We start from the raw sequence: 25,556 nt of genomic DNA, 5'->3' as shown, positions 1-25,556 counted from the left end.
TGGCTCCCTCTTGCCCTCCCCACTGCCTTCATCAACTCGGCAAGCCTTCCCATGGGCTTACATCAGTGGCAAAGGGGATCTAACAGCTGGAAGACACGCGTCATATCTTCACAGCGCAGTAGGAAAGAAACGATCCAGATAGTTGTAGTTTTAGATAGAATAGGAGAAGTGTCATGAGCGGGGCTGTGGGATTTTAGACACAGGAGAACCCGGTTCTAGCCAAGGGGCCCACGCTGAGGCTGTGGATCCGTGTGGAGGGTGAGATGGGGTCTTCCTGGCAGAGCGCCATGGGGGGCGGCCGTTCCAGCAGGGGCCGGTTCAGAACAAGTCACTGGATTTCTCGTTGTATTCGACCCCCAGCTCAGGTTTACGATGGCTTCCTATGGCAAGCGTGGAAACTTTCTTTTTTATTTTTTATTTTTATTGAGTCCCAGCCTCACAAGAGTAAGTATCACCTACATACAAATAAAAAGTAGGTTAATGATGGGTTTCATGTACCCAGTCTTTAAATTAAGAGCATGGACCATAGCTCTGCAGTGTACTCGTAAAACACATACGCTCTGTCTCAGCCCCATGTCACTGAGTTGAGAAAAACAGGAAAAGAGAACAGTAATTACTGGCCACTGTGGCTGGCTTCGCTTTCTCTTCACATTCTGATTGAGTTGCCAGCAGTTAGGCGTTAATGCCAACTCTTCAGAATCAAAAAGCAGTTGAAAGGAGCAGTAATGTCTCTCTAGCAGCTTAAAATGTAAAACGTGCTTTTTCTCAACTAATTTCTTAAAATGTGAATTAGAAAATATCTTTTCACGGACAAGGAAACTGAGGGTCGAAGTGGCCCGCAGTCACACAGCTGGTAAGAGTAGGATGAGCCTTTTTAACAGCAGTTTTGGGGCCTGCGCCCTCCTAGCCACAAGGCTTTGGTGGGGTTTGCAGACTCTGCCAATTATGTTACGGGCATGATAGTCCTTTTTCACTTTCTAAACGGATATAATGTGGATCCTCCACCCCTCCGCCTTGAGGTCCTGGCCTCTCCTCTCTCCCCGCTGTTGTAAATTGGAAAGGGGATGCTGAGACTGAACTGAGGGGGCAGAATGTTTATAAGGAAGTACCTAGGCAGCTACCGCTGTGGAGGAGAGGAATGAAAGTGGGATTGACCCGATGCAGAAGCCAAGCTATGATGCCGGTAACGAAACCAGGAGCTTGAGGGCTAAAGTGGCCCACAACACGATTGTCCCACGCTGGGCCAGGTGGCCAGGCCTCTGTACCCTCTCTGTCCAGTTGAGGGAGGGATCTGAGTGCCCGGGAAGGGTGTGGCCTTAGGTGAAGTCGCTCTCAGCAGTTGAGGCCTCTGCGAAGGCACAGCTGGAAGTGGTCCCCGCACAGGTCCCCAGCAGCTGCCACTGCCCCTCCTGTGCACCACAATCACCTGGGGAAGTCCTCCTCTTGCTCACTGCTTGCAGCACATGTTTCTGCTAGCTTTGTGATAGGCTTGCAGTAACTGATAGTTGAGTGACTAAGTGAAGGACTGGCTAACAAGATATTTATTGACCATGTAACCCTGTGCAAGTGAACGTTTCTCTCTTCCCAGGTCAGTGGAGTTCAGTCTGCCATCGAGGCTCTTGGTTGATATGCAGCCTCCGCTTTCCCCTGTGGCCTCAGAGACAGGGTGACCATTTGGGACAGTCTTGGCCTATGCCTGTTGTCCAGCTTAATTGTTTCCAGCACCTTCTTACCCTCAGAAGTGGATGGGTTTGGGTGATCAGTTATGTAGCTATTTGTTTGTACCACTGGAGCCTGGGAACTGGAATGGGCCCGCCCTCTCAGAACTTCAACACTAGAGCAACCCGCCCCGCCCCAGGGCTCACCTTCTGTCTCTTCTGCTTCTCTCTAAGGGCCAAAGAGATAAAGGAAATGACAGGCAACAAAGCTCAAATTCCCGCTCTGGGACTAGGCTTCTGGGCTCCTGTAGCTCCACCTGCCTCCATTTTTAAGAGGACTCGGGCCTGGCTGGGTGGCTCAGGTGGTTGGAGCGTTGTCCCATACTCCAAAAGGCGGGCAGTTAGATTCCCAGTCAGGGCATATAAGCAGGTTGGGGGTTCAACCTCTGTTGGGACGCATGTGGGAGGCAGCCAATCGATGATTCTCTCTCACCATTGATGTTTCTCTCTCTTCTCTTCCTCTCCCTTCTTCTTTGAAATCAATAAAAATATATTTTAAAAAGGTCACTTCCACCGTATTCTGTTAGAAGCAATTCACTAAATCTAGCCCCCACTCAGCAGGAGGAGGACTAAGCTTTAGCTCCTTGAGAAAAGAGTGTCAAATTATTTGTGGGCGTATTGTAAAACCACCTTACTGGTCAACGTCCATTTCTGCTTTTTAAAAACACCATTCAGAAATAAGAATAGGTAATCTTCTACCCAAATCCTCAAATATCTTGCATCCACTTGAAATAAAGGCTCTATGTGTTTTTTCTTTCAAAATCACTCCTGCCCCTGGTGCTTTGGAGTTCATCCTGTCTTCCAGTGGGCCTTGCTCTGCAGTTGCCCTTTCTCCGAAGTCACCCCCTTACGAACGTACTCTGGTGTCTCTCATCTTCAAAACAAAACTCTACTCTGACCCATTTCTCCACTTCATAGCCAAAATCCTTGAATCAACTGTACTGTTTCACTTGTCACCTCCCATTCACTCCTCCACACAGTGTCATTTGGCTTCCTCCCTACACTGATTTTTCAAAGGCCACCAACAGCCTTCCTATTGCCAAATCCAATGGATACTTTTGTCCATCCTTGTGCAGCCTCCAAGCAGCATTCGTTGCACTCATCCACTCCATTCTTTTGAAACACTTGGACCCCTGGACATGGCTGTCCCCGGGCTCTCCCCCACCCCACCTCACTTCCTGTCACCTCATACTCGTTGCCTGCGTCTCCGAATGGAGGCAGTACTATTCAGCCCCTGCTGCCTTGTGCTCTCCTGGAGTCCCATTGGTTCCTGTGTGCGTGGGTTGATGTATTCCCCATTTATACCTCCAGTTCAAATCTTTGCTATAAATTCAACTTACTTGATGGAATATGGATTTCTACTTAGAACATTTTTTGGGTATTTTTATAGGAGAATGAGGTATTAAGAGCTACAGGTCACAGTTCCCAGCAGGAGGAAAATGAGCAAAGTGTGTCAGCCCAGAAGGACAAATCACTACAGCAGCAGGGTGAAGATGAAACTAAAACAGCAGATACACCTGAGTGGGAGGCAGAAAAGACCACTGACACTAGGAATGAGGTAAGCATGCCAGAATACCCCAGCATGGAGGCTCCAACTTTAAACCACCTGGCACTCACCTAAAAGGTGTCCCAGTGGCTTCTCGGCTAGGACTGCCCCGGGTGGAGTTTGGGGCTGTGCTTTGACCCGCCTTGGAGGATGGAAGGCACCAGGCCTTGGCCATTTTCAGAGAGTCCATCACTATCTCCTTGACCATGTGACATTACTTCAAACATTACATGATTGATGGAGTGAAATCAGAAAACAGCTTTGCTCTTTGCCCACCCACTGTGCCCCCGCCCCCCGCAAGCCTGTCCTATCCTATTCTAGGAGAGTGAATTCTTCCCTATACCTGGAGTGAAATTGGGCAGTTCCCATGACTTACAGATAATAAAAATCTCTCTGATCATCCCACTGCAGCAATTTGGTCAATAATATAATCCAGTGTAATTCTAAAAATTGAACAGAAATTCGGCTTCTCGGCTCCGGACTCATCCGCTGCAGCCTGAGCCTGTCCGAGGAGGAAAGTGTGTGTGTGGGTGTGTACACCTGCATGTGGCCTATTTGTCCGTTTCCTCAGTCCTCCCTTGCTCCCTAAGCTGCCTTCTCTGGGGTGTGGTGGGATAATAATGGCTCAGGAAAGGGGGTTTGACTGGCACTATTTGATACTGGTTTCTCTGGACCATAGGGTGTGTTTAAACTGTTTTTGTTGGGAGGGCACTTTCATTCCATAGGTTCTTTGGAGACCCCCACAACGGGAGTCCTTTCTTGCCCATCTCTTGACAAGGACAGACGCATCTCCACCTCCAGGTGACCCTCTCCAGCAGCTGGTCTTGGAAACATGCCCCTCAGCCCCTTTGTCAGTCCAGTCCCTCCCCTAAGCTCGGCCCTTGTTCAGCCTCTTGCCCTTTGTGTTTCTCAGGCAAGCTCTGGACACTCATCTACTGTGTTTCCCAAACTGCAGGGAATACACTCGCCACATTTCTAAGTGGTCTCCTAGGGTCCCTTTTTGTCCCTCTTAAGGAGAGAGGGGTGAGGAGCTCACTCCAAGGAACCCTCCCAATTAAGTGAAGACCCCATTCAGGCTTGCATTTCATTTTGAAGTGCAGAGGTAATTGCTCCTGCCTATGCTTTCACCCACGTCTTCTCCCAGATCTGTATTTCCTCATAATTTATGTACCCTTGGTGTGGCACTCCCCTACCCTGCCACCCCACCCCACCCACCCCCGCACACACACAGCAGTTATTGTCACATCAGTGCCAATGAACTTTCATATTAACAAAATGCTGAAAGGCGTTTTTTCGAAAGGACACATTTCAGCCCACTTTCCACTTTACTCCTGAGTGTCCCAAAGTCTATTTTTTGGAGGGAGAAGATGTTTTTATCGCAGTCTTATCAGTTCATTGTTTTACAGATTTGTGCTGTTGTTTCATTTTTCTCCTGGGTGTGCCTTTGTCTTTGCTCCCTCACTGAGCTTCCCAGAAGAGCGGGAACTGTTTTTTACTTCTGTGAATTACCTGAAGTGACTCACTGCTAGATACAGAGTGGCATTCTTCACATGCTAATGAAGGGATCCAAGTAGGGAGCTTCCTTAGAGAATACAATTTAAATTAGGGAAAATATCAATTTGGACAGAACTTTCCAGAGACACATTAATCACTCAAAGAAAGGCATTTGTGCCTCAGTCCTTAAGTTCAGGTTTGGCTCCTCACTGTGCACCTCCATGTGCCTGGTGGGTATATCTTGTTTAGTTAGCATCAGTTTACAAAATTCTTTTACTGAGATGTTACTTAGTAGGTACTCTGACAGTTTGTTGAAATAGTATTTATTTCCCTTCAGGTGACAATCCTGGGTGATAACGAGGACAAATGACATGACTTGCTACTTAACCCGGACCTCTTTCTAGCCCCACTGTAGGCCGACTTAGACTGCTGGCTATTAATGAAGAATAAGTACAATAAATGTAGGTTAGCTGGTCTGAAGAGATTTTCTTCTCACTAAAGACAATTTGAAGTTTACAGTAATGTTTCATCTTTTAAAAGATAAGTCATAAAGTTGTGTGTCCACCATATTCTTTAAATATCCTAGTGATCTCTGTTCAAAATGCAATGTATTTTTTGACCCAAAACAGAAGTGTATGTTTGTATTTTATGTTAAGATTTCTAGGAGTCGGTCTTAAGAAGACTGACCACTCCCTGGCAATCTAAATCAAATTTAATGTAATATGTCTTTTGGATTAATTGTAAGAATAGCTGAGTGTCCATTTTTATGCAAGATCTGTACTCACCTGAACAGAAAAAACTCAGCAATTAGATTTAGAAATGGATTAACCAAGTTCTATGAAAACAAATGTTTCTAACAGAATGATGTGCACAGTTGAGGCTCAGAAACAAGGCACATGCCCATGAGATTCTGAAGTGAATGAGGGGATTGTGTTTTTTTAAAAACAGGTGAGGGCAGGTTTAAGGGAAACACTGAGGTAATAGGGAGTCCCGCTCCCAGGGACTTGCAACAACATGAAGCCATTACTACCATTACCACCATCAGGACAAAAGGGGACCTGGGAGGCATAGAGCTCAGTGAGAGCTGGAATTGATCAGTGGGAGCTATTGTCTCTAAGGTACTCTGTTGCTCCTCCCATCTCTTGCCTCTGTCTTCCGTGGACCCAACCAGACGGCTGGATCAGTAGGGGTTAACACGTTGGCCCACTGTGTCCAGGGGCATTGAAGAAGAGGGAACAGGAAAAATATTTAATGAAACACATTTTTGACTAGCCTGAAGGGGTCAGTCAGTCCATGATTTATTTTAAGCAGAATGATCCTCATACCCTTACTTCTGTATTCTAAATATTAAGGCTTTCTTTACTGCAAATAATGTTACTTACCCACCACTAAGGATTGTTTTTGCAGGAATCCAGATGTATGCTGATGTTATCTATTCTCAGACACTTGTGACCATCAGCAAATTTTGGTAAACATTTGGCCAGGACTGAGCAAGTTTGGGGTCCTCAACGGAAGTAATAGAATACTTCTAAAATTTCTCCAGAAATTAGGAATCATTTCAAATAACAATTCAATTGGTGAAGAAGTCCGCTACCCAATAAGAATGTATAATTGCCAGTTAAAGAGCAAGAAATGTTACCCACCAATTTAGCTTAAACATTCCTACAGCATCCATAGAAAGCCTTGCATTTATTCCTTGTATTACAATGAAATAGCTTGAAAACATGGCTTCATAGAACCAAGATGTTTGGTAGGAAAGGAAATGAAGTATTTGTACACACATACACCGCAGACCAACTGGTGTGAATCTTCAAAACTGAAAACCCTAAAGTAAAAAGTTAGGGGTAGAAGTGATGCACAGCGCAAGTCAGGAATGTGAACTCACTAACCTGTAATGATAATCGCCATGGCACACTAAAAGCAGTAATCCTGGATAAAATATAACAGGCAACATTTTCAGTGCACAGTGGAACTCAAAAGCAAGAAAGTAAAAGTCCACAGATACAAGAAACAAAGAAGGGACTCAAACCTACAATTTAAAATAATTGGGCACCAAGCTGAGGAACCTCCAGGAGGAACTGGATCTAGATGTCATGAGAGTGGGGTTAAATGAATGGAATATACCTCAAGCCTGTGCCTGGGGCACCTGGGTTCCCTGCTTATGAGCTCTTTGGTTCAGGAAATAGGGACTAGGACAGTGGTCGGCAAACTGCGGCCCCTTGAGTGCGACTCTTCCACAAAATACCACGTGCCAGCGCACACGTACAGTGCGATTGAAACTTCGTGGCCACACTCAAGGGGCCAAAGAACCGCATGTGGCTCACGAGCCGCAGTTTGCCGACCACTGGACTAGGAGACAGAGCAAGGAAACTGTCTACCCCTTAGAAAACAACCCCAAATGGGCTCCAAAGCCAGCTATAGAGTCTGATCCACACCATTACCATCAGGAACCCTGAGCAAAGAAAGCAAAGTTGAGAAAATGATGCAGACTGGTCTTTGCAGAGAAAAACAAAACTGCCTGATAAGTTGGTAGCCCTTGAAATGTGCGATTCCTACAGAAATAGCTCTCAACACAGCTGAGCTCTATGGTAGTCCCAGGAGAGATTAGAAAGCATGAAAGAGAAGCAGTTTTGAAGATTCCAGCAAAATATTTCCAAAATTAAAATGATCCTGACTCCGGTTAATGGAATATAGTCCCAAGAAGACTAAATACAAAATTCCAAACATATCAAAGTGAATGGTAGGACAAGAAAGAATTAAGAAAAAAATTAAAGTTAGCTGAGGAAAAAAATTGGCTATAAAATGACAGACTGCAAGCAAATCAATAGTAATAAATGCCATGGAACAAAAGTACTGAGGGAAAATCTTAAGCCTGATCATCTCACCAAATAGAATTAAAGATGAAGACAAAATAACTCCAGGTTATAAAAACTAGCACTTACTACTTGAGGCTCTAAAAAGCTATCAAAGGAGCTATTTCAGCAAGGAAGGAACTTTGAAGGCAGGAGATGACACAATGGTGAGTAAATGAGATGGTTATTTTGGTACATCTAAATACATACTTGACTGTAAAGTCACAAAATTCTGTAGCAGATTTGGAGAGTCAGCTGTGGAAGGGCACAGTAAGTTGGAACAATTCTAGCCAAAAGCTATATGAAGATGGTTAGGGCAGGAATAGGGGAGGAGTTAAAGGTTCTTATTTAAGGGTATGAGAATATTGATACCTAAAGGAGGGGTATTAAAACCTTATTTTTAGCAAGATCAGGCTAAAAATACAGAGATAAGATCTTGTCCTTTCCAGATAAAACCTAGAGCCCCAGGCAACCACTTCAGCCTTTTAATGACTGATGCATCTTTTGTGTTTTTCTAGAGATATCTAAATGAGACTGACACATCTCTCTCTCTGGAAGACTTACTTCAGTTGCTTTCATCACAGCCTGAAAATTCAATGGAGGTAACTGGAAGATTGGCTTGTATCCTTGCAGGAAATCTCTGCACTGACCTCTCAATAAATAGAACCTTTATACCTGGATGATATAGTTTAAACTAATGCATTATTACTATTTGAGCACACAGACTTAGGATTACCTTTTATTTTATATAGATATATTTTTTATTGATTTTTTACCGAGAGGGAGAGTTAGAAACGTCAATGAGAAACATCGATCAGCTGCCTCCTGCACACTCCCTACTGGAGTGTGCTCCCAACCAAGGTACATGCCCTTGACCAGAATCTAACCTGGGACCCTTGAGCCCGCAGGCTGAGGCTCTATCCACTAAGCCAAACTGGCCAGGGCAGGATTACTTTTTTAATAAACACTTTGGGGAATTAGCCAAATATGTAAATACTATTCCTCCAAGTAATCGCAAAGGCCTAATCAAATTAGCATAATTCATATTGAATCAAATTTATATAATTCACATAAAATCAAAATGGCAGTAAACATTTGACAAACTAAGCCATACCTTTATTTTCCTGGTAGCATTTGTGTCATCATACTTTATTGGTCTGATCTTTTTTAAAAGACACACACACACACCCCCAACCAGCACTACTTCACTATTGCTATTATCCATGATCCTCCAGTGTGGATTTAGATTGCCAACAGCTAAAATATACAGTAAGAGTATAACATTAGAATGTTATAACCTAATTATAAATTGCCGTATTAGAACCAACCTTTCCCCAAGTATAGCATATCTTGACTTGGATTCACACAATGTATTGAGTTGCCCATATTATTTAACTGCACGTAGTTGTTATAGCCAACAGCATGTCCCTACTTACACAGAGCAGCAGACAAAACTGAAAAAAGAAAATGGTGTATTGGGTACTAGAACTATTGAAATTGAGCTATGTGTATTAAAGTGCTCTTTTCTCTTTTTCAGGGCATCTCCCTGGGAGATATTCCTCTTCTCTCAGGAAGTATCAATGATGGCATGAATTCTTCAGCATACTACAATGTGAATTTTAGCCAGGCTATAAGTCATGATGTCAATCTCCATGAGGCCATGTTGCTATGTCCAGACAATACATTTAGAAGAGACCCAGTAGGAAGGACTTCACAGCCACAGGAACCATTTCTGCAGTTAAATCCTCACACCACCAACCCTGCACAGACCCTTCCTGGAACTAATTTAACAGGATTTCTTCCACCTGTTGACCATCAGATAAGGAATCTAACAAGCCACGACCTTCTATATGACCTTGATATAAATATATTTGATGAGATAAATTCAATGTCTTTGGCGACAGAAGGTTTTGATGCAATGGAGGTTTCTCACCTTTTTGGAGAACCCGATTCTGATTCTGGGCTTTCCTTAAATTCAAGCCATAATAGCACCTCTGTCACCAATCCTAATTCCTGTGTGTGTGACAGTGCTATAGGTTCTAGTAGTGACCTTGAGTCTCTTTCCCACCATGCTTTAGAAGGGGCTGTAGGCGGCTACTACCCAGAGCCCAGTAAGATTCGTCACATTGATCTTAGTAGTGATTCTACTTTCCACGGGGACCTTGCATTTCAACACATATTCCATAACCACACTTACCACTTACAGTCAAGTGTACCAGAATCCACTTCTGAGTCTTTTTTATGGCCTGGGAAGTCACAGAAAATAAAAAGTAGGTACCTGAATGACACAGACAGAAACTTAAGCCGTGATGAACGCCGTGCTAAAGCTCTGCACATCCCTTTTTCTGTAGATGAAATTGTCCACATGCCTGTTGATTCTTTCAATAGTATGCTAAGCAGGTACTACCTGACAGATTTACAAGTGTCACTCATCCGTGATATCAGACGAAGAGGGAAAAATAAAGTTGCCGCTCAGAACTGTCGAAAGCGCAAACTGGACATAATTTTGAATCTAGAAGATGATGTATGTAACTTGCAAGCGAAGAAGGAAACCCTTAAGAGCGAGCGAGCCCAGTGTAACAAAGCCATTAATATCATGAAACAGAAACTGCACGACCTTTATCATGATATTCTTAGCAGGTTAAGAGATGATGAAGGTCGGCCCGTCAATCCAAACCAATATGCTCTTCAATGCAGCCATGACGGAAGTGTTTTGATTGTACCCAAGGAACTGGTGACCTCAGGCTACAAAAAGGAAACTCAAAAGTGAAAGAGAAAAAGTGACAGAAGAAATTGAAAGTAGACTGATTCCATTAATATGTATAAAGTAGTAATAATGCTAAATAGATCACAAACCGTTGAAACTGCTTCAAGGTTTCCTCAAGCATCTTTTAAGCACTGTTACTTGAATCACTTAAGGCTACATTCTGAAGCTTATATGGACCAGTTTAGGACTTCGAGAGCAGACGTGGGAAATCTGGGAAAGCCTCTTCTCCCCATGAAGTCCTCCTATGTTATATGCACAATTCATAAGTATGTACAGAGTAGGTGACAAAAACTTGATAGGACTACCTACTCACTTTGGTAGCCATTTTCTAGTAATATGGTCACTTTAAACATTAACACTGGGTGTAATTATTTTAAAATGTATTTTAGTTTTTAACTTGAAGTGCAAAGTAGCCTTAACATTCTCATTTAGTTAGCACTGAAGTATAATGAACTTTTCAAAAGCTATTTTATTAATACTTAAATTATAACTTTTTCTCTGTGGAAATGAATTTTATACTTGAATTTATTTAAAAAGTTAACTTTTCCCTTATATACAGAAATCCTAAGCAAATTTACCTTGGCTATTATTTCCTCCAAAATACCCATTCAGAAATACAGGTAAATATCTAGCAAAATAGGGCAGCATATTAAGACTCAATCCATGTTGAACTCAACATAGTCTGTTACACTAGTAAGGGAAATCCCCACTTGGACTTAACAATACTATGTGAAATAAAGACTATAAATGGCCAAATTATAAACCATGGTGTCAAAAAAAAAATGCATTAGGCCTTACTGGCTGAAAACAAAGACCTCTACAGTCACAGGTTTTACAGAATAGAGCATGGCTACCAGTGTATAGCTCGTCACTGCCAGGCAAGTAAGGCAGCCTGTAGGCATGACCTCACATCCATAACATGTCTCACCACAAAATTCACAGATTCATGTGAAAACATTAGAGGCATACATGAACACACCAACCGGCAGGGGAAGAGTCGATGAGCAGAGACTACAACCAGAACTGAAAATACTGAAACCACATGAAACAGGACAGTAAAATAAACAAGTGGACGGACTGAACGTAAAAGCCACTAATCCTAGAAATAATGGAATTAAATCTAAGTAACATGAATACTTAATGTTTTATTTCAAAATAAGGTTGTCAGATGAGATTTGCCTAACAATGTAAAAATCTAAAGTCAAAGTATTATCTTGGTTTGCAAAAATGCAGTTTTATAAGTGGATTTTTTATAATAAACTTTTCTCCACTTTTAATTGGGCCTAACCATTTCTTTCAAACCCTAGATTTTGCCACAATAATACTCCTAGATACATCACTCTTCAGTTTTGTATAATCACATTAAATGTTGATAGGCTGGCTTGGCAAAGGAGTACTCTCTAGATGTCTGTTATTTAAACCAGATTTAGGGCACTTTATGACAAATGATTTCAAATCTACAACTTAAGATTCTACAGTACTGATTTACGTGAAGATTTCAAAACTGTTAATCCTATTATTCAAATATTGTCTGTCAGACTCTCCAAATCCCTGGGACTACCACGACCACAATAAAATATAGGTGGACATCAAATTGGCAAAAAAAAAAAAAAAAAAGAGGCATGTAGTGGAGCTAGCTTTTTAACAAAACTATCACTCTTGAAGTTAGTTTGGTTCATTATGACCTAAGGTCAACAAGTCAAACCTCGAATTTCCCGTTACCCCACACAATTAAAATCAGATTCAGGGTAAATTGAAACTGCTTACTCAACTGTCATTGACAATCCGGTATTAGCAATGGAAATCTCCAAGATTTTAGTGTGAATTCTCTATTTTAGATTAAGGAACATAACACACATAGGTTGACTTAACTGCTTTACTAGTTCAGTAGTCTCTACATGTTATTCTGAATTTGAGGGTAGTTATCAGAAAGAGGAATCCAATCTATACAGCTTCAGACATCAGGAACTGATCACTTTCTAAAGGCCAACTTCTAATTGAAGTGTGCATTGTAAGGGTCAAACTATTGACCCATTCCTCCTCTAATAGCTAAACCAGACCAGTTAATCTTAACATGAGGCGGCAGTTAAGACTTTGAACTAAGAAACAATTCCACCAAACAAGGTTTGCAGAAAATGTTCCCATATGGTATGACATTTAAAAACAAACCTTAAGTGGCCCATGGGATCTATACCCCTAAGATAAGCAACTGTTTGCAGTTAGCCCTTGGCTTCCTTGAAGCATTTTCTATGGCATTTTCCTTGAAACATTTTTCTCTTCTCAATTTAGTCGACTGACCCAAACCAAAATTCCATTTTAAATTCTAACAAAGCTATTACCTCCTTCAAATATAGTATTAGTCCTGAAATTACTCATAATAAAACTCCCATTTGTTTATAGCTGAAATCCAGCAGAGTATCCCAGGCTTGGCATCTCATTTCCTTCCTGTACCCATCAAAAAGTCCTACTGAACATCCTCAACAACCGAGATGAAATGTTGGTCTAAGTATATATAAAATCAACATGTTGAGCTCAACAAGACCCTCTAGCTATTAGTGTTATCTCTGAAAAGATGCACCCACTTTTGAACTGTTACTAAAGAACTTTCTTTTAAAGCCTCCCTAAATTACTGAATTTCAACATTAAACAGTACAAATACTAATTATTAGAATTTTTAGAGGGCAACTTGACTTGCATTCCTAAACCAAACTGGGTTATTGAAAATCTCACATGAAGATCTAAAGATCCATGTGGGAGCCAGCCTCTAATCATGCTTGCTCCTCAGTAATCATGAGTAAACTATCTATGCAACCATCAGAATACACAATAGTGTGACTTAGTAGCATCGGCCCTATTTTGGTATTTGTTCTTGGGATTGCTGAGGGAAAATAGCCAAAACCAGCTTGCCAGCCCTGTCATACCATTTGGATGAAACTTCCCAGTTGTCACCACTGCGATTCTGACCTTCAACCAGGATCAGGTAAATTGCTTTCAAATCGTTAACTTGTCAATACCGAGATCACAAGTTCATTGGCCTTTGTGCAGCATTGTCTCTTATGCCTATTTTTGTCCTACCCACAATACCTTTGGTATGCCGACGAAAAAGGTTTAAAGTACTGCCCCAAAGTTACCTTCCTTTTAGAAGGGAAATTGTTTCAATAGCCACTTCATTTAGTTTATTAAGTATTAACACTTTAAAATCCTCACCAGAGGGTATTTTTCCCATTGATTTTTAGAGTGGGAGGGGAGAAATGACTCATTGCCTCCTGTAGTTTGGCCCTGGTGGGGGCCGGGATCAGGCCTGCAACCCAGGTACATGCCCTCTGACCAGAATTGAACCTGTAACCCTTTAGTCTGTGGTCTGATGCTCTACCCACTGAGCCAAAACAGTGCATATCTGTTGGTTAAGGGTTGGGTGTTTTAAGGTTTCTGACTTCATTTATACCTCAAAGTCCAACTTAGTTGTCAAGCTAGAGACTTCTGAAACCTTCAAAGTTATTTTCCTAATGTGAAGCTGAGTATTCAACAGTTTACTTGAATAGTTATTTGAAACAAAAACAGCTTTTGTTAGCCAACCTTAGTTTGACTTACCTGATACTTAATATTATCAAAACCAAAGAAAAGGAGACAGCCTTGGTATTTCATGTTTTTATGCTTTTTGTTATTTTAGGTAAATATTGAAGTCACTAAATTTCATCCACAATACTTAAATCCTTTAAAGACAGCTACCCAATACTCGGTGTAAAATGCAATACCACTTTAAGAAACTAGAACGACAAATTTTGTATCTTGGTGCTTTGCATAATCACTTAATTTGGACCACTCTGTTTAAAAGCCTGTAATACATTTTTAAAACGGCACCAGGGTCGTTGAACACACATGGTAAAGCCAGAAAACTATAGCAGCATTCCAACGCTGAATATAGTGTATAAAAGAATGGCATTTTTATTAGGGACAGCCAATAATGTCCACAATGGTTTTCTCATGTCTATTATAAGAAAAAAATGGCAATATGTACAGTTTTGTGAAACTGCTTTAAAAACCTAAGGGATGGCAATTCTTTAGACAACTGAATGTTTATAGAACAAGATTCACACATTTTATGTGTAAACATTACACCAAATATTTGGATACAAAAGTATTTATTTTATAAAACTTTATATTTAAAATAGAACTTTAATCTGTCTACTCACAAAACCTAATTTAAAACATGATACATTTCTCTCTCTGGCTGATTTGATGTTATTTTTACAAACAATGCTCAACTTGTAATTGTTTTATATTAAGAACCTATACTAAATGAAGTTTGTATTTTATCAGAAAACATTTGCCTTTAATCTTAAAGAGTGCTTTTTAAAATGAAGGCACCAACAACTACTTTCAGATGGTACAGAATTTCTTATTTCTCGAAGACTCTGTGGTTGACCACTTCTTCATTAGTTACCTGCAGCAAGACACCTTCCTGCCAAAGGAAAAAAAAAGTATCTGAAGAAGTTTATCATGTTTGTCCAAAGAACCTAAATAACTTCTGTGGTGGTCTTAGGATCAAAGAAGACTCACTGGTGCATACAGCAGAAAATGCCCTGATTATCACTTTCCTGAAAAGGCAATAAAGCCAGGCAATCAAACTCTGATGACATTTAAGAAATGAATTTCAGCAGCGAACCTATATCTTGCCTATAAAATAGGGAATTGGGAAAGAATTACCACATTCATACCCCAGTATTTAGTATTAAATGCATACAGGATTCATAATGTAGACAGACACTGTAAATATAAACTATTATCTGATTCAACCATTTAGCCCTACTTATCTCCTTAGCCTAGTCCTGATGAGCATGTAAAACTAGAACCCTATTGAATAAAGCAAAATGTTTTAATAAAAACCCCAGTTCACTCAAAATGCTTGATCCAAGAAATGTGAATACACGTGGATGTTAAGGATGGGAAATTTCATGGTTTATTGAGCTTGCAGCCTAACTTTTACCTACCATTTTACTACCAACACCACTGAAGGAACCAAGAAAAGCTTTATTAATCACTTGGCTTGCCTCAGCTGTTGAAATGAAGCACTTTACAGTCTTTGTGGCAGCAGAATATACTTGTCCATGGTTCATATCAATGCTAAAATTCCAGCAGGGAAAAAAATGATATGTTAAGCACCTGAATCTTCATAGAGGGAGAGGGGGATGGGAAAGAAAGAAAAGGGGAGGGGGGGAGAACACAACCAAAATAATTTAAATGACAGACTGGAAGACAGGGTTTATGAAATTATTCTCTTGAGTTTATAAATTGTTAAACTCAATTTATAGCTATGTTAAACTACTAAGAACCACTATACTGAAAGACCATTGAAGAGTATTAGTTTATCTTTTGGGGAGGAAAATTAAGAAAGGAAAAGTAAATAAGATCTTACCTAAAGAAGTTTAACTGAAGCTTAGAACTATTTGCTCTACACCCTCAGCTTTCGTTGGCATCCTTATAAACTACTGTAGTTAAAAGCTTTGTAGAAACAGCACAATTTTTTAAGACTGGCTGAACTTAGTAGCCGCCAAGAGTTTTCTTGTACTAGACCTGTATCCCTGAAGAGTACCTCGCTGGGGTTATTTCCTTTCCTTGCATTGAAGAAGCAGCATCTAAAAGATCTAAAAAGGTGTTTCTCCTTGCAGAGATATCCCTTAAGTTATCTAGATAATTTAATCCTGATGAATTGCACTTATAAGACAACACACTTATATCTGACCAGCATTTATCTTACACAAATATAACAACAGCTTTGCAATGGACCTTAGTTATACTACCCACTCCTTAACTTATTTAAAATAAAAAGTCTATAATTACACAATTTCCTTTAGAATTATTTTATTAAATCATAAATGTACAACAGCTTCTTAACTCTACACACGCACTTAAATTTTTTTAAAGGAAAAACGTTATGTCTTATTACACCATGATCCTGGCTACTAGCTTTTCAAAACTTTGAGAAAAATCTTAAAAAAGGTTTCACATGTCACCTGAAACTTACAAATTTAACATTATCAAAGAAGGAATGCTTCTACACTCTTACAAAGACCACTAGAAATAAACAACAATTAAAAAGCTAAGAAACTGTCTCAAAGGCATTTTTTTTACAATCCTTCCTCCACAGTAAGGTAATGTTATTAAATAATCCAATCCATTCACAAAATGGCTCTCTGCATCTGCTCTGGTGTCTTCTGCCATATCACTGCATACTTATGCATGACTGAGATAAGAGTTTCCTTAACATTGTTATTCGATAACCTGAAGCTGTTCTGTTACCTCTGGGCTCTCATCCTCTCCTATTTATACAGTGAAGCCTGTTTCAACAGAAGTAAAGAGTAAAAAAAAAATAGGTTATGAAATTATCCATCTACCCAGGTTTTAAGGAAAGATAACATGATCCTAAAAAGCTTTTACTCCTGACAGCTAGGTCTCCCCAAGACAGTAATAATGTAAAACTCAAAAGCTACTTACCCATGGCAAATAGGAAGAAGCTCAATATCGGCTTCTCCCTCCATAGCCCCCACTTCCTCCACTTCCTCCGGGACCATAGTTTCCTAGAACAGGACAAAGGAAACTTACTTCATTTCCCATAATCAGCATAATAATTAATTCTACCTTGTATTTATATATGGGCTTTAAAGCATGTCAGAACCCATTGTTTCTAATTATCTCCAAAGTAAATTATCCAGGTATGACTGAACCTACTCTTTTAGAGGGTTATCATTTGGAGCCAGTAAGGAAGCTGTATTTAAAAAAATACTGAGAGGTATAAGAAATCTATTTGGCCCTGCTACATAAAAACTTGAATAAAGATTTATGATTAACTTACTAAGTTAACATTTAAGAGACAACTCATACAAATTTAAAACACTTAGCTATGTGCTTGGCAATTTTATTTGGCTCCCATATAATCAGCCAAGGGAAAAAAAACAACCCCCCCACACAAAATATGAATGGCAAAGATAACATGCTCATGGTTTATAGCGGGGGGTGGGGAATTTTTTTCTGCCAAGAGCCATTGGCAGAAAACCTACTTTCCCAACTTGTAAATACAGGGTGGAGTACAAGTAGGGTTACAGTTGTTGAGTACATTAAACAGTATTTATTCTTGTATTAATTACTGTATCATTTTCCCTATGAATTGTAAACCTCCTTTTGCCCCACCCTGTATTTTATGCTACTTAACATCCCACCATCCATCACACCAAATCCAAGCTGAAATTACAACTAAATTATTTCTGGGAATTTCAGTGGCCTTTTAAACCAGGGGTGGGGAACTTCCAACCCTCAAAATCATTTGATCTGGCCCTGCAAGGCATTAGGGGAGTAAACTGAATGTTTGGCCAAATATAGCAGGCTACTATTTAAGTTGATAATTTTGTATTGTCCTCAAATGTTATAAATATCCTAATGGCTCTTGGCAGAAAAAAATTCCCCACCCCCCGCTATAAACCATGAGCATGTTATCTTTGCCATTCAAATCATGTCAGACTAATCCTTCTCTTTAACCCCACAAAATGACTTAAAGAATGTAACAAATTACCTCCACCATATGGTCCCCCCATGTTCCTGCTACCACCAAAATTTCCACTCTTCATTGGACCATAGTTAGATGGTTGCTGGTTATAATTTCCAAAATCATTGTAATTTCCACTTCCGTAATTTCCTGTAAAAAAAGTTTAAATTCAAGTTGTGCATAATAACCCTCAGAATTAACAAACATTAAACAGTGATACATGCCAAGTATTTACAACAAATCTCCCAAAAAAGCAAATCAGAATAAATGCAAAACACCTATCTATAATTCTACAATTTTAAGTCAACTATTGACAACATTGAAATGAAAGAAAAGTCATTAATTCCACTTCAAATTCCCACATAAAGGTTGCAGGTGAATTTATTACCTCCTCCATAGTTGTCATAACCACCTCCGTAGCCCCCACCCTGGTTGCCATATCCAGGTCCTCCACCACCATATCCTCCTCTTCCTCCTCCATAACCAGGGCTACCTCCAAAATTGCCACCTATTATAAAATAAGCCTTTAAGTAATTACTTAATATTTTCAATGCCATTTGAACTGTCTTATCAAACCCATTTCCAGCTTTCCAAAACATGTTTTTCTAAGTAATATATTTATTCTATGAAATCTCTTCTAGAACAGCCTCAAGGGCAGAACAAAGTATCCCTGTTAAACATCTGGGGATGGGAAGTACACACCCACAACCAACTTGACAAAACCGTTAGAGACAAATACCTATTAGTGTCACTGCTCTTCCCTGAAATTAAAGGTATTAATGGTTCTCTTTAAGATACCTTGTATTTTGTGTTAATGTTTCTAAGGGTAGATGAGGTGTAAGCTAATAAAACAAGAGCCACCCCCATCACCTTAAGTGGTCCAAAAGATTCAAAGTTCCCAACTCAGATTCGTGTTTCCTAATAATATGCTCACTACACCCTTCACCTGAGTAGAAATGGGGGGTATCAGAAATTAGCAAACTGATGGACAATTAATTTGGATTTCAAAGCAAAGTTGGAAATATGTAGGTATAATTTAGTTATGTGTAATTTGTGACAAAATCGGTCTTTTGCTAGCTCATTTTGAGATGTCTTTACTAGGAATTTGCCAGCAGCTATCAACCTTTTCTGTATTCCAGTAAAACATCTAATGTATCACTTGATATGTAACAGTGGCTCATAACCTTAGCTGAAGCAAACAGCACCCTTGTGTATTTTGGAAATGTTCCTTTGGTGACATTTGGGAAGTTATCCTGGGGGACTAATCTTATTAAGAATTAAAGCAACATAATTGCTATTACATATATTCCCCTTACATGTTGATAATGGTCGTATCTAATGTCCTATACTTTTTCAGGGAATCAATACATAAAGTATCACATCTATGTCCAATTCTTTTGCTTGAGAAACAGGATGGCATCCTTAAATTCTCATTTAAAATTCACCCAAATGATCTTGCACCTTATACCACTAGTATACTCTTTCCTTCAGCTATACAAAAGCTAAGGTGTGAATTACAGGAAAAACCAAATGACTAAAACCGCCATCAAAGGTAAAATGGAAGACATAGGAAAACCTCATGTATATATTAAACTGGACACACAGCATGATTTAATCTTTTTAAGCCCCATAAATCAAGATGTTTAAGAAACTGACCTCCAGGCCCTCCTCCATACCCATTATAGCCATCCCCAAATCCACGACCACTTCCATAGCCATCTGTTAGGGGGGAAAAAAATTATGATTAATATACCCTATTCAGTTTATCTTCCTTTTCTTCATATTCTCTATTATTACCTACGGATGATTAGGAACCATCTCCCTTTATGCTGAACATTAGTATCAGTACTTTATTCCTCAAAATAAACACACCAAAGTGTAATTCATTAAACCTCACTGTCAAGATAACTGCCCGATTTGCAGGCTTGGACTTGGCAAACCTCAATTTAAGAGGTTCCATTTATTTACACAAGAATGACATTTAATGGGGTCCGCATTATTTTATTCAGATAATTACTTGAAGTCTAAATAAAAAAACAATTAACAAAGATATAAACGTTTTTAAGCCCACAGGTAAAGTTTCTGTGATATTTCCACTCACTATTCAGGGTTATTTGGTAGTTTTTTAAGGTGGTTCTAAAGCCATTTTAAATGTTCTTAAAGACCACAAAAGGGATTTCCGTAATTGTCCTTTATTAGCTTTAAGATTATGTCTGAACTACTACCTCTTACCTAGCCAAATCAGAATATCCCATCTACTTATAAAAAGTTAAGAATATCATCTTAAAATTAAGCTGATTTCATTATTCTAATCAAATATGAGTCGCAGTTTTCCAATCAAGCATATTCACCCTTCAATATTTAGAACTTAAAACTTACCAGATCCTCCTCTAAAGTTACTTCCTGGTCCTGGTCCAAAATTTCCACCACCACCTCGAGAGTCTCCAAAACCAAAGTTGCCTACAATAAGTGCCCTAATTAGTAACAAGCACTTACACGAAGAAATCTTCAAAAGAAAAAAATGTAACTAAAAGGTACCTCCTCTTCCACTTCTAGAACTTTGAACTTCCTGCATTTCTTGTCTAGACAAAGCCTTTCTTACTTCTGCATTATGACCATTGATGGTATGGTATTTCTGCACTGGAAGGGAAAATTCAAACTTAAATAAATCAGCATTCTATAAACTATAACTTATAACTTACTTTAAAGTTTGCCTTTTAATAAAGATATAGATATTAACATATCCAAAACTTAATCTATAAAAGGGGTATACATCTAGTGCTTATACACAATCTTATACACTTACACACAATCTTATCCACAGGATCATGGTCATCAAAAGTAACAAATCCAAAACCTCTCTTCTTTCCAGACTGCCTATCAGTAATTATCTCAATGGTATCAATTTTTCCATATTCTTCAAAGTAATCTCTAAGATGATGTTCCTCAGTATCTTCTTTAATCCCACCAACAAACAGCTTCTTCACAGTTACATGAGCCCCTGGCTTTCCAGATTCCTGTAGTAGAAGGTAGGGGGAGTCAATTCATGACCACAGAAACTAAACATGATTGAAAGCATCTCTGGATACTACCATAAATTGTTTCTATCCTATGATAAAATACCAGGTAAAGCAACAGCTTATGAGTAAGAAACTCGTCTTTAGGAAATAAGCTACTCCAGGGAAACCACCATAGCTTAAATTGAGCTGGATAAAAAGAATTAAGTTCTTTCAAAATTTACATTTTATCTTCGGTAGGACAAAATTTTCTTCACGTTTATTGCACAAAGTTATGCTATGCTCACCTCTCTTGCAACAGCACGTTTTGGCTCAACCACTCTTCCATCAATTGAATGAGGTCTTGCAGCCATGGCGGCATCAACCTCAGCCATGGATGAAAAAGTTACAAAACCAAATCCTCTTGATCTTTTGCTTGCAGGATCTCTCATTACCTTTAAAACCAAAGGGAAACCAGCATTTGATCTAGTTATCTGTTCAATTAAGAGCATTTTTAAATTAAGAACCTAGATTTAAGTTATTTTCTGCAGGATTCACTCAGTATTTTAACCCCTAGAGTGCCGGAGAGGGTGATCGCGCTGCTCCTGACTTTCGCCAGAAGTGCCGGGAGCGCTATCATAATTTTTATCCTAAACTGCTGTAAAATCAGCAAAAATGCCTTGGCAATTTTAGCATAGTTCCTAGGATATTGGTTGGCACTCAAAGGGTTAAACAAATCAACCCAAGTTGAAGGACTAGTATGTAAAGGCAATTTTATGCATTGAACGTACCACACAGTCTGTAAGTTTCCCCCATTGCTCATAGTAGTTCCTCAAACTTTCTTCTGTGGTTTCAAAGCTCAAGCCACCAATAAAGAGTTTACGGAACTGTTCCTTTTCTCTCTGCAAAGGAAAACACCATTTCAATTTTTATTTACATTTTCTCTTTGTATGCAGGAATTTAAATTCTTAAATATAAGGTGACCTGCTGGCAGAGTACCTTTTTCCTCTCCAAAGGAACAGTTTCTAAAGTTTTCTGGAGGGAAAAAAAAAACTTACATCAAATTTAAACCATATGTTAAACTGTATATTTAGTTGTGTTACACCAAAAAATTGTCAGAGGTACTACACGTTTCAAAGTCATATGCTTCATTTAAACTTACTTGACATTAATTCTCATACATTCAGTATCACTTAAAATACTTTCTGAAGAGAAAGGAGCAAATCTAGTCCCTGGTCATTGAAGAGTTAAGCAATTCTCATCAGAATTTGCATTCAACCCTATATCCTAGAACAGAATTTAACATTAAATACTCAGTTTTTACCATTTAGGATTTAGTTTTAAGTGTTTCTTTTTTTCATTTGCTCCCTCTAGTGGGGACTTAATGTATTGCAATAAGAAAAAATCCTTTCCCCATTTACCAACTACTTTTGATTGGGGTAAAAATTTAAATGTTCAATATATGTAGCAAAATATCCTTAAAATTCACTCTCTGACCAACACAGACTGATTTTCATGACCAACTAAAGATTGTTTATATCTTAAAAGGTAATAACCATGATTTCGTGGGCACTCCAATTTCTGGAATTTAAATCGACAATTCAGAAACAAGCTGAATATAGGGCTAACAGCCATTATTGAGTCAGTAAAATACATTCACTGTAATAACTTCACTTTTCTAAAATTTTAACATAAAAATATTTAAATGAGCACTGTTGACTACTACCACTGGGGGGAAAAAAACACACAGAAAGCTCAAGCATATTGAACTTATTATTGGACATCTGACAAGCTATACAACATGAGTTTCTATAATTTTACAAGCAAAAAGGATAAAAGCCTGGGATGAAATCTCTTAATCCCCAAAACCAGCAAGCAAATAGCTGTTTTTATCAGTCCTGAATTTGGAGCTGAAAAGTATGGATTGCAGGTCATTTGGTTTTCAAGTGAATACATTTTTTAAAAAATTAGTTCTGCTGTCCATGACCAACTGCTATGAATGTGCAATATAAACTAAAAGATCAAATTAATGTGACTTTCGATACAACAGGAAATTTTATTCCCAAATAGCATTATAACTCAACCCAGTTACATGCAGACTTCTCCCTGAGCGCGTGACATTCTCCCATTAACAAAAAATACACTGATAAGCAAGTCAGACATTTTTTTTTTACTGTTAACTGCTTTCAGGAATCTGAAAAAAATTTCAAGATTAACCAATTATCAAATTAGCTCCTAATACATTTAAATGTTAATATATTAAAGTGATTACTTTGCATATTGGTATATGAATTCTTAAAGCTGATTTTACTTGCTAAACACTGTATTGTCAGAAAAATACGTGTTTTAAACCCCAAGTAAATTACTGAGATTAAAAAAGTGCATATACAATTTTTTCAAATCATTAACAAAAGCTTGTTACTTACCTCAGTTTTCTCCAAACTTACCCGATGTCCACTATCGATTACAAATTTACTTTACAAGGGAGCATAGGGTCAAAGAAAATGCCCAGGTAGACCTCCCCCCGCTTCGCTTGAGACCTCATACTTATCAATGTAATGATCAACCATGATTGCAAACATAAATGAAAAACGCAAGTGACAAAGTTCAAACACATAGTGGCACAGCCAAAAACCTATCTACAGCAATACACGCATTGAAGGACTGAGCCGTGTTTTTTAAAAAGTCTGAAGGATAATCATTTCTATTTCACTTCCGATTACTTACAATAATGAATGGTCTTAACCAGTAAATAATTTTACAGGTACAAATATATTTTAGACTACGAAAAATACAATTCAAAGGGAGGCCTTCAGGAAAAAAAAGTTTTCAAAAATGAATACGCCCCCAGCTATAACCTTCCCCACAGCTACCCATAACGGGCACTAATCTGATGGGTCCTAATTTTGGTTTCATTTCTAATTGTAAAGTTGGTTGCAAAACTGACTTTTTAGTCACCGCAGACCAGGGAAAAAAAACCGTTACTCAGAGAAATAAGCACTGCAAAACAAAACGTCCCCTTTGCGCTTTGGGTCGCCTTAAAACAGGGCTCAACGCTTTACCGCGAGGCTCTCCAGCGGTGCGACCAGCAGCCCCCCCGCCCCCGCCCGCCCTTCGCTGTGGCTCTGAACGCAATGGCGCCATTTCATCGAGAGGAAGGGAGCGCGCCTCTAACGAGGTGCGCAGCACTTTCACAGAGCCGGGCGCCCAAAACACTCGGCACGCGCCTCAAAACCGCACGAAACCGGCCCGGGGAGGAAGGAAAACAGTGGCCCACTTCCATTCTTTGGTAAGGAAGGCCACATAGTAGCATTCGGACAGTTAAAAAGAAAAACGCGGCGAGGACGGAGAGGAATGAAAATGGCGGCCGCCAAATCCGGTTCCCGGGGGAGGGGGAGGGGTCGGAGCACCTCCCGCCTCCACGCCCCACTTTCCCTAAAGCGAGGCTGCGTCCGCCATGTGGGCGATCCCCATCCCCCACCCCCAGCCAAGGGAAATGGCGCCGGGAGGCTGAAGGGTGGGGAACGTGCTGCACACACAGGCCTCGGCCAAGGGCTCCTCTGCGGCCGTGTCCAGGGACCAACCGCTTCTGGAGTGGCCCAGTTCCGCGGCCGCTCTCCCGCGAGACGGGAGGGGCCGGCTTCCACAAAGGCGCCAACGGCCGCGCCATGCCCTCTCCAAGAACTCATTGATTTCAAACCCGTTACCTCCATCGCGGACTCAGTCGCTTCAGCCCGATTTCCCGCAGCCGAGCGAGATGAGAGAGATCTCCGCGGTCGCACGCGAACCGGACTCGTCCTGGCGCTGTAGTGAGAACTGCCGCCGCTGGAGAAACAACAAGGCTAGAGGCACGTCCGCACGCTGAGCCGGCGCCGCTGCTAATGCCGCTCCAGCCGCGGCCGCGCTTTTCTAGAACCTTCCCTCCCACCGACGCGTCCCTACGTCAGGGCGCTGCGTGAACGCCCTAACTGCCGCCAATGGCGGGAACCCTCCACGCCCTCCTTACGCCGAAGGTGTACTCCGCCCTCCTCCCCGCCCCGGGGAGCGCGGGGCGTCACTGGCGTAAGCCGGCTCCGTGAATTGCCGGAGGCTCGCGGCGGCGCAGTTCCCCCGCTGGAACCGGGTTGAGCCCCCGCCAGAGCGCAGGGCAGGTGAGAAACGGTCGCGCCCTTGGAGACTAAAACTGTCGGGTGGAGCTGAATCCGCAGCCCCGAGGCCCCCTCCCTCAGCACAGCCTTGGACAGGGCTCCCTCCTGGCCTGCTGCCCCGGGGAAATCTGCGTCGCCTCCCCGCAGCTCTTCCCCTTCCCCCCTCGCTTCCCCCGGCGCCGAGGGCTGACTCGGCCCCTTCCGGGTACACCCGAAGCCACTTCTAGCCAGCACGTTACACTGCGCGCTCCGCCAACCTGACCCTGGCCAGGAGGATCTGCGGGGTCCAGTCTCGGGGGCCGAAGGGCACCCTTCGTCGTTCCCTATCCCGCACCCACTTCACCATCCACCTCCCGGCACCGGGAGATACCCACCCCCAGAGCGAGGAAGTGGGCGGAGTCCGGTTTTGGCGCCAGCGCCGCGGCAGCGCAGCCGAAACGTCCCCGCCCTGCAGACCCTGGTCCTCGCCCTCGCCCCTCCTTCCCTCTCCCGCCC

At 40.8% G+C, this 25,556-nt stretch overlaps 3 protein-coding genes and 1 long non-coding RNA gene across 12 annotated transcripts in view; 2 read left to right on the top strand and 2 right to left on the bottom strand.

Moving 5' to 3' along the window:
- Positions 1-411: 411 nt before the first annotated feature.
- On the bottom strand, positions 412-7,020 carry LOC107181684. Its single transcript, XR_001512370.1, has 2 exons — positions 6,648-7,020; positions 412-455 (listed from the first exon to the last, which is right to left on the bottom strand). It is a non-coding gene; the product is annotated as an uncharacterized LOC107181684 (long non-coding RNA).
- Positions 2,456-11,994, top strand: NFE2L3 (nuclear factor, erythroid 2 like 3). Of its 2 annotated transcripts, XM_006779566.2 has the most exons (3): positions 2,456-3,276; positions 8,129-8,212; positions 9,148-11,994. In XM_006779566.2, exons 2-3 carry the CDS (start codon positions 8,207-8,209, stop codon positions 10,378-10,380), a joined length of 1,239 nt encoding a protein of 412 aa, XP_006779629.2. In that variant the 5' UTR covers positions 2,456-3,276; positions 8,129-8,206; the 3' UTR covers positions 10,381-11,994. The 2 variants fall into 2 exon arrangements, with proteins under 2 accessions (XP_006779629.2, XP_015413632.1); XM_015558146.1 differs by lacking the exon at positions 2,456-3,276 and having other exon boundaries at positions 8,040-8,212.
- Positions 11,995-14,297: 2,303 nt separating this feature from the next.
- On the bottom strand, positions 14,298-24,797 carry HNRNPA2B1 (heterogeneous nuclear ribonucleoprotein A2/B1). 7 transcript variants are annotated; one of them, XR_436491.2, is made up of 13 exons: positions 24,621-24,797; positions 21,913-21,948; positions 21,705-21,815; positions 21,222-21,368; positions 20,724-20,934; positions 20,456-20,557; positions 20,297-20,377; positions 19,574-19,636; positions 18,306-18,425; positions 17,945-18,067; positions 16,873-16,955; positions 15,369-15,501; positions 14,298-14,839 (listed from the first exon to the last, which is right to left on the bottom strand). XR_436491.2 is itself a non-coding variant. In XM_006778990.2 (12 exons), the coding sequence occupies exons 1-11, from the start codon at positions 24,624-24,626 to the stop codon at positions 16,894-16,896; spliced, it is 1,062 nt and encodes a 353-aa protein (XP_006779053.1). In that variant the 5' UTR covers positions 24,627-24,797; the 3' UTR covers positions 14,298-14,839; positions 16,873-16,893. The 7 variants fall into 7 exon arrangements, 6 of the variants coding, with proteins under 6 accessions (XP_006779053.1, XP_006779051.1, XP_006779052.1 ...); XM_006778990.2 differs by lacking the exon at positions 15,369-15,501; XM_006778988.2 differs by lacking the exon at positions 14,298-14,839 and having other exon boundaries at positions 15,315-15,501.
- Positions 24,798-24,951: 154 nt separating this feature from the next.
- CBX3 (chromobox 3) overlaps positions 24,952-25,556 on the top strand; it is a 12,055-nt gene continuing 11,450 nt past the window's right edge. For both annotated transcript variants that reach the window (XM_015558148.1, XM_006778986.2), the window contains exon 1: positions 24,952-25,064. The gene's annotated coding sequence lies outside the window, so the exon portion shown is untranslated. The remainder of the gene's footprint in view (positions 25,065-25,556) is intronic.

Source organism: Myotis davidii, unplaced genomic scaffold, assembly GCF_000327345.1.
Source record: "Myotis davidii unplaced genomic scaffold, ASM32734v1 scaffold168, whole genome shotgun sequence".
In the NCBI taxonomy this organism is placed as follows: Eukaryota; Metazoa; Chordata; class Mammalia; order Chiroptera; family Vespertilionidae; genus Myotis; species Myotis davidii.
The sequence above is the reverse complement of the archived record's forward strand: the minus strand, read 5'-3'. Positions and strand labels throughout refer to the sequence as shown.

Excerpts from the sequence above, each read along its gene's own strand:
- HNRNPA2B1 (XM_006778990.2), bottom strand. Across the intron at positions 19,637-20,296 it reads TAACTTTAGAGGAGGATCTG|ATGGCTATGGAAGTGGTCGT; the intron begins GTAAGTTTTAAG and ends CCCCCCTAACAG. Across the intron at positions 16,956-17,944 it reads GGGGGGACCATATGGTGGAG|GAAACTATGGTCCCGGAGGA; the intron begins GTAATTTGTTAC and ends GTCCTGTTCTAG.